This window comes from Nannospalax galili, unplaced genomic scaffold, assembly GCF_000622305.1.
Source record: "Nannospalax galili isolate Female #2095 unplaced genomic scaffold, S.galili_v1.0 scaffold218, whole genome shotgun sequence".
In the NCBI taxonomy this organism is placed as follows: Eukaryota; Metazoa; Chordata; class Mammalia; order Rodentia; family Spalacidae; genus Nannospalax; species Nannospalax galili.
Window position 1 is genome coordinate 1,948,197 of NW_008343207.1, and position 15,706 is coordinate 1,963,902.

The 15,706-nt window shown below is 39.8% G+C and overlaps 1 protein-coding gene across 3 annotated transcripts in view; it reads left to right on the forward strand.

The window, feature by feature from the left end:
• Mphosph9 (M-phase phosphoprotein 9) overlaps positions 1-14,739 on the forward strand; it is a 90,939-nt gene extending 76,200 nt beyond the window's left edge. For all 3 annotated transcript variants that reach the window (XM_029566538.1, XM_029566540.1, XM_029566539.1), the window contains 7 exons: positions 1,631-1,818; positions 3,502-3,648; positions 4,947-5,067; positions 5,943-6,046; positions 7,161-7,405; positions 8,455-8,523; positions 13,486-14,739. In XM_029566538.1, the coding sequence (XP_029422398.1) occupies positions 1,631-1,818; positions 3,502-3,648; positions 4,947-5,067; positions 5,943-6,046; positions 7,161-7,405; positions 8,455-8,523; positions 13,486-13,587 (976 nt within the window). In that variant the 3' untranslated portion in view covers positions 13,588-14,739. The remainder of the gene's footprint in view (positions 1-1,630; positions 1,819-3,501; positions 3,649-4,946; positions 5,068-5,942; positions 6,047-7,160; positions 7,406-8,454; positions 8,524-13,485) is intronic.
• The last annotated feature ends 967 nt before the right edge of the window (positions 14,740-15,706 follow it).

The window sequence follows — 15,706 nt, forward strand, 5'->3', positions numbered from 1 at the left end:
CCTGGAACTCACTGTGTAGACCAGGCTGCCTTGAACACACCGAGATCTACCTGCCACAGCCTCCTAAGTGCTGGGATTAAAGGCATGTGCCACCATGACCAGCCTCAGTTTTAATATTTGTATTATAAAAACATACACATGGAGGATAATTGTTAACTTCTATCATTCCCCTAACTATCCTAGTAAGCTATGTGTCTTAGTGTGGTTTGCTGTAACAAATTAGCATAGACTAAATGGCTTAATAGACACTTATTTCTTCAGGTATGGAGGTTGCAAATGCAAGATCAGGGTGCCAGCATGGCTGAGGTCTTAGAGAGGACCCTATTTCTGAGCATGTTTCACAAGGTCTACTAGTGTGTGCCAGAGAGAATGTATTTGGTGTTCTCTCTCTCTCTCTCTCTCTCTCTGGTTTTTAAAAATTTTTTAGAATGCCACACATGGTAGCACACGCCTTTAATCCCAGCACTCAGGAGACAGAGGCAGGTGGATCTCTGTGAGTTCAAGGCCAGCCTGGTCTACATAGTGAGTTCCAGAACAGCTGGGGCTACAGGAAGACCCCCCCCCAATTTTTTTTTTAGAAAATTTATTTTTATGTGTTTGTTTTGCCTGCATGTAAGTGCACCTATGTCTTATAATGCCTATGGAGGCCAGAAGAAGGTGTCAGATCCCCTGAAACTGGGGTTATAGACAGTTATTAGCTGTCATGTGGGTGCTAAGAAACAAACCCAGATCTTCAGCCCCTAGATTTAGTTTTTATGTTTAATTATGTGTATGTGCATGTCCATATATGCCTATGTGGGTGTGAGTGCGGGTGCCTACAGATGTCAGAAGCATTAGATCCCCCTGGAGCTAGAGTTAGAGGCTATGGTAAGCTGCTTAATGTGGGTGCTGAGAACTCTAGTACTTTGAAAGAAAAGAATGCATTAACTGCTGAGCCATCCCTTCAGCTCTTTTTTGTTTGTTTTGAGACAAGTCTTGCTATGCGTCCCAGGCTGACCTTAAACTCACAGCAGTCCTCCTGCTTTTGCCTTTTGAGTGCTGGGATTATTGGCATGTGTGCACCATCATACCTGGCTTCCTCTTCTTTTTTTAAAATTAAATTAAATTAAATAATTAATTTTTTATTTTGTAAAAGTGTATGTGTGTATTGTCTGAATGAAGGTAAGTGCACCCGTGTTGTGCGATGCCCATGGAGGTCAGAAGAGGCTGTCGGATCCCCTGGGACTGGAGTTAAGGACAGTTGTTAGCTGCCATGTGGGTGCTGGGATTTGAACCCGGGTCTTCTACAGAACAACCAGTGTTTTTAACTGCTGAGCCATCTCTCCAGCCCCTCCTCCTTTTTTTATAAGGACATTAACCTCATCATGGGCTTCGCGATTGTGACATTGTCTAATCCTCATTTCCTCTCCAAGGCCCTAGTTCTAAATACAATCTCATAAAGTTAGGCTGTTACCTATACATCATTGGTTAGCGGACATACAAACGTTCATTCTGTTATTTTGTCTTTTTTTTTTTTTTTTTCAGAGCTGAGGACTGAACCCAGGGCCTTGTGCTTGCTAGGCAAGCGCTCTACCACTGAGCTAAATCCCCAACCCCACAAACATTCATTCTGTAGCAGTTACAATTGCAGTTACTGTTTTAGGTACCATTCTCCTCCAGAAAAGGATTCTTCACTTAGAAGATCTCCAGCAAGCTTATTGATTGAAAAACAAAGAGAAGCTTCGGATACGCCAATCATGAAAGCTTTAAAAGACTTTGATGAAGAAAGAATATTAAAAAATTGGGTGATGCAAACAGAGAAAGAAGATACCTCAAGCAGTAAGTATTTTATTTCTTATTTGATAGAGAAAGAAGATAGAGGTATTTGCCCTTTCCCTTGATTTATATTACTTTCTTTAAGATTAAATTCTCAGGAAATGCAATGAAATTTTAATTTATGACACTGCTGCTTTAGCCCCACTTCATACATAACCGAATACCCTAGTTAATAATTTATCACAGCCCTGGCATAACACGTGTCTTTTATTTTATTTATTTATTTATTTTAAATAGTTTTTGACTAATTTATTTTATTTTATATTATTTATATTTTATTTTGTTTTGCATGCATGTATGTAAGTGTATCACATATGTGTAGTGCCCACGGAGGCCAGAAGAGGGTTGGATCCCCTGGAACTAGGGACAATTGTTAACTGCACTGTAGGTGCTGGGAACCGAACCCAGGTCCTTTGTAAGAGCAGCCAGTACTCTTAACTACTGAGCTATTTCTCTCATCCCTAATAAGTATCTTTTACACAAAGCAAATTGTGCATTATGTTCTGATTATTAAAATGGCTTACATGAGACAGGTCTGGTGGTATAGGCTTGTAATCCCAATGATATGTGCTGAGGCGGGAAGATTAAAATCATAGCTTCCCTGGGCTACAGAGTGAGTTTGTTCTTTTTACATGGCATTCTTAAAGATTTTGAAAAATGTCTGCATCTGTTTATCTTACATGCATGTGTTGGAAAATTGTGTCAGACATTTTTTGTTCATAAAATGAAGAAGATGGGCAATGGGGGCACACGCCTGTGGTCCCAGCACTTGGGAAGCTCAGGAAAGAGGATGGGAGAATGGTGAATTTGAGGCCTGGGCTACATAATAGTAGCAAGATGATGTCTCAAAAAAAAAAAAAAAAAAAAAAAAAAAGGCTGGACATGGTGGCAAACACTTTTAATCCTAACAGAGCCAGAGGGAGGTGAATCTCTCTGTGTTTGAGGTCAGCCTTGGTCTACATATTAAGTTCGAGGACTGCCCAGGGCTGCATAATGGGAGCAGAACAAAACAAACAAAAGCATCTGGTTTTTTTGTTGTTGTTGTTCCTATTTTCCTTTCCTTTCCTGGTTACTGATATATACAGAGGAAGAATATCTTTCAAGCTTCATTTTTCTCAAAGTCTAGGTCAGCAATTCATTCCCCTCCCTCCTACCCCCTCTCTTCCCATTCTCATGTAGAATAGGCTGGCCTTACTATGTAGCTGAGGCTGGTCTTGAACTCCTGATCCTCCTGCCTCCACCTCCCAAGTGCTAGGATGATAGGCATGCACCACCATGCCTGGTCTTTTGCTCCTTTTATTTCCTATCAAGCTTACTTGCTCAGACTTCCCAGTCACATCCATGGATCCTGGTATTATTATATCCCATAGCAGTATCTCCTAGTAAATAAATTAGTAACCTGTTTCCTAAAAATGAATAAACTCTTCGTGAAAAATCACCTCGAATGCCAGTTGTAAACAGGAAGCCAGAATGAATTCACTATAAACTCCCACATTTTCCTTCATCAAGCATTTTTTTGTTATTATAATGTGGTATATTTGCAAATAATTATTATATCGTAGATAGAAGATGTGCTTTGAACAGAGCATGCACTTAGTAGAGGACCTTGTGCAGTGTGACATGTGTGATGAAGGCAGATAATTAAAGCCAAGTTCATTTTATGGTTTTTGCCTTTGTCTGGTACAGAGTTAGTGAATCCTCCACAAGCTGAATCTTCAATCAATACAGGCCGTTCCCCTGAGAAATGTACCCAGCAGAGACCAAAGAGACAGAATTCAGCCTCACAAAGATCATCATCTTTACCACCCTCAAATCGTAAAGCCAGCACTCCAAGTAAGACTTTGATGTGTTTATTTTGGGCTGGGGAGAGTGACTTTTCCTGTGCATTTTTCTTGTTTCTCTGTGCTGTCCTCAGCACCAACACAGTAGGTTGAGCATAGGGTCCCTGAGCACCATCAGAAAATAAAATTGTCTGATTGCCTAGACACTATAAATATACCATAAGGACCTCAGTTTATGCTAGGCTGGTGGTGGAGGCCTTTAATCTCAGCAACCCTGGAAGCTAAGGCAGGAGGATCACAATTCAGAGCCTACCTGAGCTATTGAGCGAGTTCAAGGCAGGCTTAGACAACTTAGTAAGACCCTGTCTCAAAATGAAAAGCAAAAAAGGCTTGGGATGTAGCTCAGTGATAGAGCATTGATCTAGCATGCATGAGACCTGAGGTTCAGTGCTTAGTTTCATGGGGGCGGGGTGGGTAGCAAAGAAATTTTGCTGATAAAATTTTTGAAAGTTTGGAGTGATTTAATAGCTATTGGTAAATATTAATCCAATACACAGAAGCCTAAAAATGTGCTTCTTATATATTTGATTTCCAGAATGCGGCATCAGTCAACTTTTTTCTTGTGTAGTTACAGACTTGTTCTAAAGCCTAAGCATTGAATTTCTGTGTCCTCAGTGTCCACTTTCACAACAGCTCAGGAGAGTCCATATTTCCTGTGTTATAGGAGTGCACCAGATTTCCAGTACACTTCTAAAATCTTGAAAAACTAGTTTTTGTTTTTCTTTTTTTTTTTTGGTCTTTTTGAGACAGGATCTCCCTCTACTCCCTTTAGCCCCAACTGGCCTGGATTCACTATGGAGACCAGGCTGGCCTCGAACTCCCAGAGATCTGCCTGCCTCTGCCTCCTGAGTGCTGGGATTAAAGGCGTGCACCACCATGCCCAGGAAAAACCGGTTTTAAGCCAGAGTGCTAAAATTATAGTCTGGTGTACTAAAATGTCAAAAGGGGTTCCCTCTAGATGTTAGAACTGGAGGCTACTTTATTTTCACTTTGTATATTCTTAAATGTCTTCACGTTTTGCTATGGAATTATATTATTATGAATTTTGTCTTCTTGAAGCAGGGTCTCCCTGTAGCCCCAGCTGTCCTGTAGCCCCAGCTGTCCTGGAACTCACTATGTAGACCAAGCTGGCCTTGAACTCACAGAGATCCGCCTGCCTCTGCCTCCCAAGTGCTGGGACTACAGGTGTGCGCCACCACGCCCGGCTTTACTTTTAAAATTAGGAATAAGTTTTGCCTACATGACACATGCAGAAAGAAAAGTATATTTCTTCTTTGTTTTCCTCATTAGCAAAAAGAGAAATTATGTTAACACCAGTGACTGTGGCTTATAGTCCTAAGCGCTCTCCTAAAGAAAATTTGTCTCCAGGATTTAGTCATCTACTTAGCAAAAATGAAAATAGTTCAATTCGGTAAGTTCTGTAAAGTTGTAGAATAAAATATATATTATTTAATTTTTTTTCATTTATGAGTGTGGGAGTGCATGCGTGCTATGGCACACAAATGCATATCAGAGGACAACTTGTGGGAGTCAGTTCTCTCCTTCTTCCAAGTGAGTTTCAAGTATTGAACTGAGATTGTCAGGCTTGGAGCAGGTGCCTTTACCTGCTGAGTCATCTCACCCATCCTATTATTGATTCTTAGAATGTTGATGTGTGTCTCTAGCTATCACTGATTTTTCAGTTATCAGTGGAACTCTGTGGATTTAAGTCATTCACTAAAAGTAAAGTATTATAATACATGAAAAGAGAAATATGGAAACTTGCTGCTACTAGATTTTAAACACTTCCATGGCTCTCCATCCAGCCTTCAGATGTAGAGTAGTAGTTCTTTGTTCTTCTGAAAGGTGTGGTGCAGGGAAACTCATGTAGATGGGACTAGGAGGGCAGCTCTGGCACTAGATGCAGTTTACCTGCATGTGCAGCCCAGGATGGACCTTGCCTCCTGCGTCTAGATTCAACACCCTTAGGTTATGAGAACTCCCTTCAGTACATTGAACCTCAGTTTCTCCTCCTAACAAAATGTGGATAATGATGCCTGTCCTGTTTATTTCAAAAGCTCATTATCCATGACATAATGCATGGACAGGGGCTTTAGGTTTCTAATGTGGAAATATAGTTTTGTGTCAGAAAATACAATTAAGTTTTGGCTTTAGAAAATTAAATGACTAGCTTTCTTTTAAGAAAATCTATAAGTGAATTCACTGAATGGCAGTTTATCTTTCTAGTGGAGGTAGGGAAACTGACTTCATGTTTTTTCTCACCAGTAAACTTTCTTCATTTACTAGATTTGATATCCTTTTGGATGATTTAGATACTGTTCCTATGTCCACATCACAACGAACTAGTCCAAGAAAACAGCTCCAGTTTCTTCCTCTTGATGACCCAGAAGGTACCTTTCTTAAGAAATAACTAGTTATAGCTCTTCATTTTCAAAGTTCTAAAGCCCATCTCTAAAACTGAGCATTCATACTATGCTATATCATTACACTAGTGTTACTATCATGGGAAGGTTGGGAAACTGAGGTATGGGAATGCTAATTCATAATTACTGGGACTGTACTATATAGCTGCTCTCTTACTATATAATCTATTAGCAACTTAGGCTTTGGGTATTTTTTTTCTTTTTTTATATTTTAAGTCTGGTATAAAGTGAGAGCGTATGTGAAATCACTTGGGTAGGTCTTCATAATGTAAGCTGTTTTAGGGTATGTTCACTAAATATGAGTTTCTAAACTTTTTGTTTTCTTAAACTTAATTATATGTACATAATAAAGTTTGCTTTAAGATTGTTTAAGTGGGTAAGCATGATGGCACATACCTTTAATCTCAGCACTTGGGAGGCAGAGACAGGGGGATCTCTGTGAATTCCAGGCCAGCATGGTCTATATAGCAAGTTGCAGGCCAGCTAGGGCTACTCAGTAAGGCCCTGTCTCAAAAAACAGCAACAACACAAAAATGGTTTAAAGAAGTTTTGAAGATTGTCAAATTGAGGGCAAACTTTTAGAATTACTCAGAAAAAAAGCGTGGAGTAAATAGTCTGCTGGGAACGGGGACTCATGTCTGTAATCTCAGCACTCAGGAAGCTGAGCTTAGCAATTGCTACGACTTCAAGGCCAGGTGGGGCTACTTAGTGAGTTTCAGGGCAGCCTGGACTACAGAGTGAGACTATTGTCTTTTTTTTTTTTTTTTTTTTTTTTTCCTTTTTCTTTTTGGTCTTTTTGAGACAGGGTCTCCCTGTAGCCCTAGCTGGCCTGGAATTTACTATGTAGACCAGGCTGGGCTTGGATTTAGAGATCTGCCTGTCTCTGCCTCCCCAGTGCTGGGATTACAGGTGTGTGCTACCATGCCCAGCTGAGACCAGGAGGGAAAAGAAAAGATTATTCTCTTTCCATTAATTTTCTGGACCATATAGCAGTTACTTTAAGAAAGTGAAGTTGAACAAGATCTTTTTCCTATACAGTCTATCAGAAAAATTAATAAGAAATTTCTTTCCTTTCTGACAGAAAAAAAGTATTCAGAAAAAGCCACTGACAACCCTGTTGATCATAGTGCTTGCCTTGAACGCTTGCCAAATGGAGTGAAGAATGTATCCATGAGACCAGCATGGGAGAACAGAGCAGTTAGCTATGAACAGTGTAAGGCTGTTTCAGTAACACCACAGGGCAATGATTTTGAATATACAGCAAAAACTAGGATGCTAGCAGAAACAGAACGATTTTTTGATGAACTTACAAAAGAAAAGGATCAGGTAAAACAAAATATTAAAAAAAATCTTTTTCTGAATTTAATGCTTGTGTTTAGAAAATAGTCAGAAGGGAATTACTGCTGGGCATGGTGGCATGCGCCTGTATCAGCCTTTGGGAGGCTGAAGCAGGAGGATCACAAGTTCCAGGCCAGTCTTGGGGGGTCCTGTATCAAAGAACAAAACCAAAAAGTGAAAAATAAGGGGCTATGGGGCTGGAGAGATGGCTCAATGGTTAAGAGCGCTGGCTGTTCTTGTAAAGGACCCGGGTTCAATTCCTAGTACCCACATCACAGCTAACAACTGCCTGTAACTCCAGTTCCGGGGGAATCCGATACCCTCTTCTGACCTCTGTGGGCATTGCATGACACAGGTACACTTACATAAATGCAGGCAATACACTCATACTCATAAAATAAAAATAAACATTTTTTTTTGGTCTTTTTGAAGCAGGATCTCCCTGTAAGCCCCAGCTGTCCTGGAACTCACTATGTAGACCAGGCTGGCCTTGAACTTACAGAGATCCACCTGCCTCTGCCTCCCAAGTGCTGGGACTATAGGCGTGCACCACCACGCCCAGCAGAATAAATATTTTTTTTAAAAAAATAAGGGGCTGGAGAGCTGGCTCAGGGGATAGGAGCACTTGCTGTTCTTCCAGGCGACCTGGGTTCAACTTCCAGCATTCACATGGCGGCTCAGGCTCTGTTACCCTCTTCCAGCCTTCAAGGGCACTACATACACAGTAAACATATTGGCAATCAAAACACTTGTACAAATAAAAATATCTTTTTTTAAAAAAGTAAAAATAAAGAAGGAAATCATTGTGTCAAATCTGCCATAGGGTAGCCTTGGGTACTGAGCCATGGGGTGCCAGAGCTATACTAGAAATGACCTTGAGCTTTGCTACTGCTATTAACTGAGGACAGAGGGAGCTTCTGTTAAGCCAGAATGGGCAAATAAATACTAAGCTGAAATCTTTTCTTTCCTTTCTGTGTCATAAACCTTGCAGCCAGTAATAAGAATTCTTTTATTTGACGATTTTCTCATGTTAACAGATTGAAGCAGCCCTAAGCCGAATGCCTTCTCCTGGAGGAAGAATCACTTTACAGACGAGATTAAACCAGGTGAAATGGCTTAGCTTACTTTCAAGAATAAAACTATCTTTGATGCCTTAGACTTAAGAAAATGGCATTCATAAGAGCAAATACCATACCTTTTGTTTGTTTGTTTGTTTGTTTATGTCAGGTGCTGGTGATGAAACTCAGGGCCTTAGACATGCCAGGAAATGCTCTACCACTGAGCTGCATCCTTCAGTCTAGCACCATACATACCTTCAGATAGATTTTTGCAGTATTAAGTAAATGCTGCTACCTTGTCTGATTTTGTTTGATCTCCTCCACTATCATCTAATTGACTTCTGAACCCCTTTTTATCTAGTAAAGACTTGAAAATAGTTGAACTTTGCAACTGGAAGCAATATAGAAGTTGAAAAAGCAGCTAGTGAGAGATGTCGTTTGATAATCCAGCCGTATGTGGTCAGGTGATATGGAATATGTGCATTTCTTTCTTTTTTTTTTATTAAAATTACTTTTGCCTCTTGGTGGGTGGGTACACATGCCACAATACACATGTAGAGGTCAGAGGACAGCCTGAAGAAATGGATTCTCTCCTTCTACCATGTGGATCCTGGGGACTGAATTCAGGTCATCAGACTTAGTGTCAAGCACCTTTGCCTGCCCTGCATTTCCTTCAGTTGCTTTTCACAGAGAATTAAAATGCATGGTCAGGAGACATTTTCAATCTTCTCTTTTAGTAATGTTTTAAACAATAACAAGTATATTGTTTTTATACTTTTTTAGTATTTTAACACCAAAATGCATTTTCAGACTAATCTGTACATAGATCCAAAGAACATAGTAGAGGGCTTTTCCATGACTGTCCCCTACCTTCCTTTTTCTCTCACATTAAGTCTTTTTATTATTTTTGTTGTGATTTTGTTTTCTTTTTTTAAATATTTTTTTTATTTTATGTGTATGAATGTATTGCCTGCATGTGTGTAAGTGCACCCATGTCGTGCAATGCCTGCGGAGGTCAGAAGAAGGTGTCAGATTCCCCCAGACCTGGAGTTATGGGTGGTTCTTAGCCACCATGTAGATGCTAGGAATCGAGTCCTGGTCCTCTGCAAGAGCAGTCAGCTACAAATCACAAGAGCATCCAGCCCTGTGATTTTGTTTTCTTGTGGTGCTAGGGACTGTTGAGTGCCTCACTTGTTCTGGGCAAGAACTCTACCAGCAAGCTACACCCCAGTCCTGTTCTGAAATTTAATTTAATTTTTTATTTTTTATTTTATGTGTGTGAGTGTATTGCCTGCATGTATGTGAGTGCACCCATGTCATGCAATGCCGCAGAGGTCAGAAGAGGGCTTTGGATTCCCCTGGAACTGGAGTTAAGGATGGTTCGTAGCCACCATATGGGTGCTGGGAATTGAACCTGGGTCCTCCGCAAGAGCAGTCAGTGCTTTTAACCGCTGAGCCATCTCTCCAGCTCCATGAAATTTAATTTTTTAATTTAAAGTTTTATTTGTTGTTATTGTGTGTGTGTGTGTGTGTGCGCGCACACGATGTGAGTGGGCATATACATGTAATTGCACACATGTGGAGATCAGAGGACAACTTTGTGGATAAGTTTTCTCCTACCATTACATGGGTCTCAGGGGTCAAACTCAGGTCCATCAGGCTTGTGTGGTAAGTGCTTTTACACACTGAGCCACCTCACCAGCCCTTCTTCTGAATTTTTTTATTGAATAATTTATTTTATTATTTTTTATTTTATGTGTATGAATGTATTGCCTGCATGAATGTGAGTGCACCTGTGTTGTACAATGCCTCAGAGGTCAGAAGAGGGCTTCAGATTCCCCTGGAACTGGAGTTAAGTATGGATCGTAGCTGCCACGTGGGTGCTGGGAATGAAACCCAGGTCTCTGCAAGAGCAGTCAGTGCTCTTAACTGCTGAGCCATCTCTCTAGTCCTTTATTGAATAATTTATAAGACTCAACACATGAAACTCTTAAAATACTTTATTAGAAAACCAGAAAGAAAATTTGATTATACTCTGATTTTAAATCAATATGAAATATTTAATATATTTTAATGTAATGAACATTATTTTCTGGCTCTTAAGACTTTTTAAAGAGCATTAGTTAGTTTGTATATGTCAGTCAATCCACTAAGAAAATAAATGCCAGTAAAAAAGGGACTGAGGATGCTCTTGTGATTTGTAGCTGAAAAAGTAAAACTGTATCAAAAGTTGAAAATGTTCATCTTCAACCTGGGGGGCATAGCACAGTAGTAGAGCTCTTAATCTATCTAGCATGCATGAGGCCATGGGTTTCATCTCCAGCACCAGTGAATAAATAAGAATGTTCATCCTAATTTTTGAATAAGAATGATATACACTGGGGTTGGAGAGATGGGTCAGAGGTTAAGCACACTGGCTGCTCTTTGCAGAGGACCCAGGTTTGGTTCCCAGCACCCACATGGCAGCTAACAACTATCAGTAAGTCCAGTTCCAGGGAATCCCAACACCTTCTTCTGACCTCTGCAGGCATTTCACTCACATTTAAGGTGTACTTAAATACATACAGGCAAAAACACTCATATACATAAATCAATAAATTATAAATTTTTTTGGGGGGTCTTTTTGAGACAGGGTCTCCCTATAGTCTGAGCTGTCCTGGAACTCACTATGTAGACCAGGCTGGCCTTGAACTTAACAGAGATCTGTCTGCCTCTGTCTCCCAAGTGCTGGGATTAAAGGTGTGCGCCACCACACCCGGCACCTATAAATTTTTTGGAAAAGAGTGGTACACATTGATGCTGGAGGTGGTGACCTGTAGAGAACCACCTGTAATCTGTAATCTCTACACTTGGGAGGCTGAGGTAATAGAATCCCAAGTTGGAGGCCAGCCTGGGCTACATAGTAGCAAGACTGTATCTCAAAAAATAAAACAGGCTAAGTCTATAGAGTGCTTGCCTTACATTGCTGAAAGCCCTGGGTTCAGTCCCCAATACTACATAAAACTGATAAAGGACCTGAGGTGTGGCTCAGTGGTAGAACATTTTGCCTAGCGTCTTGCAAGGCTCTGGGTTCAGTCCCCAGTACTAAACACACACACACACACACACACACACACACACACACACAAATTAAGAGGAACTGGGTGCGGTAGCACATGCCTTTAATCCTTGGGAGACAGAGGCAAGAAGAACTGAAGTTCAAGGTCATCCTCAGCCACATATCAAGTTCAGGGCCAACTTGGGTTACTTATTTCAATAAAAAGAAAGAAAAATGAAACAACCTGCTAATAATGTGTACCACAATGTCAAGTTATCAGTTTGGTTTTTTGTTTGTTTTCAGTAGTACTAGGAATTGAACCTAGGGCCTCACACATGCTAGGGAAGTGCTCTTCCACTGAGCACTTCACAGTTTGTTTTTTGCTTTTTTAAAAAAATATTATTTTTATTTTATGTATATGAGTGTATTGCCTACATGTATGTAAAGTGTACCTGTGTTGTGCAGTGCCCACAGAGGTCAGAAGAGGGCGTTGGATCCCCTGGAACTGGAGTTACAGATGGTTGTTAGCCACCATGTGGGTGCTAGGAATCCAACCTGGGTCCTCTGCAAGAACAAACAGTACTGTTAACTGCTGAGCCATCTCTCCAGCCCCCCAGTTTGTTTTTAAAGACAATTCTTAGAATGTAGACAAACTTATTCCCAGACAGTGCAAATGGAAGGAGAAATTATCAGGCTTTCTAGAATACAAAATTTTGCCTCTCTTTAAACCCAAGCACATTTTTTCCATGTCTACCAATGATTCCTAAGTCAATATTTATAGATACTGCAGAGATATGTTTAAGAAATGTATTGCAGTCTTAGTTATAGTGTTCAAAATTAGAAGCAACCTAAATTTCTACTAAAAGACTCCTGATTCACTGTGCTACTTGTGAAGGCATATTATACATTAATTTAAGAGGGTGTTATAGAAAGATACTTCATAGCATGCCAAGAAAGTTCAAATGGAAAATACTTGAAATGTTTGATTCTGGTTTTTTCTTTCTAAAAAGTATGTGCATACATGCAGAAGAAACAGGAAAAATCAGTGTTTCTTTTTCTTTTCTTTTCTTTTTTTTTTTTTTGTATTTTTGAAGCAGGGTCTCCCTGTAGCCCCAGCTGTCCTGGAACTCACTATGTAGACCAGACTGGCCTTGAACTCACAGAGATCCACCTGCCTCTGCCTCCCAAGTGCTGGGATTAAAGGCGTGTGCCACCACGCCCAGCTAATCTTTTTCTTTTGTAGTTAAAATTATTGAATATAAAAATTTCAGATTTTATTTCAGGATACCATTCAAATCAATACGGAATCAATGATCTAAAATGATAAATTTATATTCTAGGTATCATTAACTAGAGTTATTCTTTGTAATTGTGAAATCTTTTTTTTTTTTTTGAGTCTCCTCTTTTTTTTTTTTTTTTTTTTTCCCGGTCCTTTTGAGACAGGGTCTCCCTGTAGCCCCAGCTGGACTGAAACTCACTATGTAGACCAGGCTGGCCTTGAACTCACAGAGATCTGCCTGCTTCTGAGTGGTGGGATTAAAGGCATGTGCCACCATGCCTGGCTCCTCTTATGTTTTTAAGTTAGAAATTCTTGTCAGAGAAAGTTACTTGATGTATGTATGAGTGGTACAGCCTGGTCCAGTGTGTCCGCATCTGGTGAGATATGTAGTGCACCTTCTGGGCTTCTCCTGTGCTGCTCCCAGGTCATCAAAGAGCCATCCTCTCCAGTCAGTTGTGTTGCTGTCTAGAATTCCAAACATGTTGAGAATATTCAAAGTGCAACAGGAAGGGCTGAGAAGCTGATTCTGGTTGAGAGATAATATAAATGATTTATGTAGAAGCAAAATCTGTATTTTTAAAATTTATATTTGCTATTTTGCTTAAAAGAAAAGGTCAATTTGTGGCAGATAACTAGAGACCCAGTGGACTTGGTGTGGAATTCTCATGACTTTCCCCTTTTTTTTTAAACCTAGGAAGCCTTGGAAGATCGTTTGGAAATGATCAACCGAGAACTGGGTTCAGTTCGAATGACACTCAAGAAGTTTCATGTTTTGCGCACCTCTGCAAATCTTTGAGATTTGTAGCCATTAAATTTAAGACATTTTTGTTTGCACTCATGTATATTATGTACCAGGAAAAGGCGAGCTGTTTTGTACTATTTATAGCCTTCAAGCTGTAGTTTTACAATCGTTCTATTCTTACACTTGCTATTTTATATTTCAAATGGTCACATATTTTCAGGATATTTTTCTTATGCTCAGGAACTTCTTGTATATTTTACTATTACTATTTAAGAAGCATTATTTTAAAATAGTATATGTCTTCAATTTATTATCAACAATAAGGAAACGTAAACAGAGGCAGCTTGTTTCTAAAGAAATAGTATTATCCTTTTACAATGAACTTTGCATACCAATTTTATAAATTTGTTCTACATTGTAAATACAATTCATTTAAAAAAATAAATGCTGAACAGCTTCCATAAGAATAGACTAATACATGGCCAGATATATAAAAAATATAGCATACTTTGCATTTTGGTTGTGCAGAGGTTTTTAAAAATTGATAATACAGTTCCTATTTGAAGCATATGTCTTAAAGTGAATATCAGAATAGTATTTGTTGGGCCAGCAAGATGGCTCAGCAGGTAAAAGCACTTGCTGCCAAGCCTAATGGCCTGAGTTTGAGTCCCAGGACCCTACATAGTAGAAGTAGATAACTGACCTACAAATTGTTCTCTGCTATATGAGCACTATGGCACATCACTGCCCCTCTCAAATAAATAAATGTAAAAAAAAAAAAAAAGGAATAGTAATTCTTGACTAATATAATTCATTTTATTTCCTTAAAAAATTTAAGGAAAGAAAAAGATTAGAGACATAAATTCTTTAATTTTGTCTGGTCAGAAGTACTTTTAAAAAAAGTAAGCAGTTGGAAAGCTGTAGCTTTTTGCCCATTATCCAGGATTTAACTTGTGTCAGACTTTGTGTCTTAAGACCTTAGACAACAAATGGGTAAAGTATTTTTGCAGTATAGGCCATCACTCAGTGAGAAACCAGAGTAACCCCAATTTCCATTAAGTATAAAGCTTCAACTCCCAAAGTCATCATCCAAACATTTTCACCGCCTAACCTTATCTGACCCCCTTTCCACCTTTGCCAAAAAGAAAATGTTTCCACCAGGTGTTGTGGCACACGCCTTTAATCCCAACACTTGGGAGGCAGAGGCAGGCAGATCTCTGTGAGTTCAAGGCCAGCCTGGTCTACATAGTGAGTTCCAGGACAGCTGGGGTACAGGGAGACCCTGTCTCAAAAAGACAAAAAAAAAAAAAAAAGAAAGAAAGAAAATGTTACCATCATAGCTGTTATAATAACACTAGGGTCACAGCAATCTATGCTGCCTGGTAGCAGACAGGGAATGTGTTTAGATAGAAGCTGGTGCCTTTCCCAGGGCCTTGTTAGAGGCTGTAGCCCACTACTTGAGATGTAACCTGTTCAGTACTTCCTAGCTCTTTCTAAGAGCTGTGTGTGGACAGGAGAAGCTGTTCTCATTCAAGAGTAGCCTGTTTATGTTGGGACTATTGGTGATATCTAGGCTGCTTACCCACCTACTTTTTGATAACCCGTCAGAACCTAACACCCACACACTTGTGCTCAGACTATTCCGATAGACTCATCCAAACTCTCAAAATTGATTTCCACTGACAATGCTCAGGTTTTTAATTTAGATTTTTTTTTCTGAGTTATTTTTCCTCATGTAGCTTTTCATATTAGTTACAATGAACAAAGCCATCACAGTAATTCTGTTAGGTTGTATATATGCCTTGGAGCAGGATCTCAGGTGGTCTCTGAGCATTTTCTTACCAAACCTGGTCCCTGCTCTTCTTGTGGGGATTTTCAGCCAGGAGGGGACCCTTGGTTAGAACTGAACCTTTGAGTTGAGCTTTAGTAACCAGTTGAAGATTTAGTGTTAATCAAAATTACTTTTCAATGGAATTAAGTGCCTTTATTTTTTATTTTTTTCTAGTCTAAAAAATGATTAATGTTGGCTGGGCTTGGTGGTATACACCTTTAATCCCAGCACTTGGGAGGCAGAGGCAGGTGGATCTCTGTGAGTTCAAGGCCAGCCTGGTCTACATAGTGAGTTCCAGGACATCTGGGGCTACAGGGAGACCCTGTCTCAAAAAGACCAAAA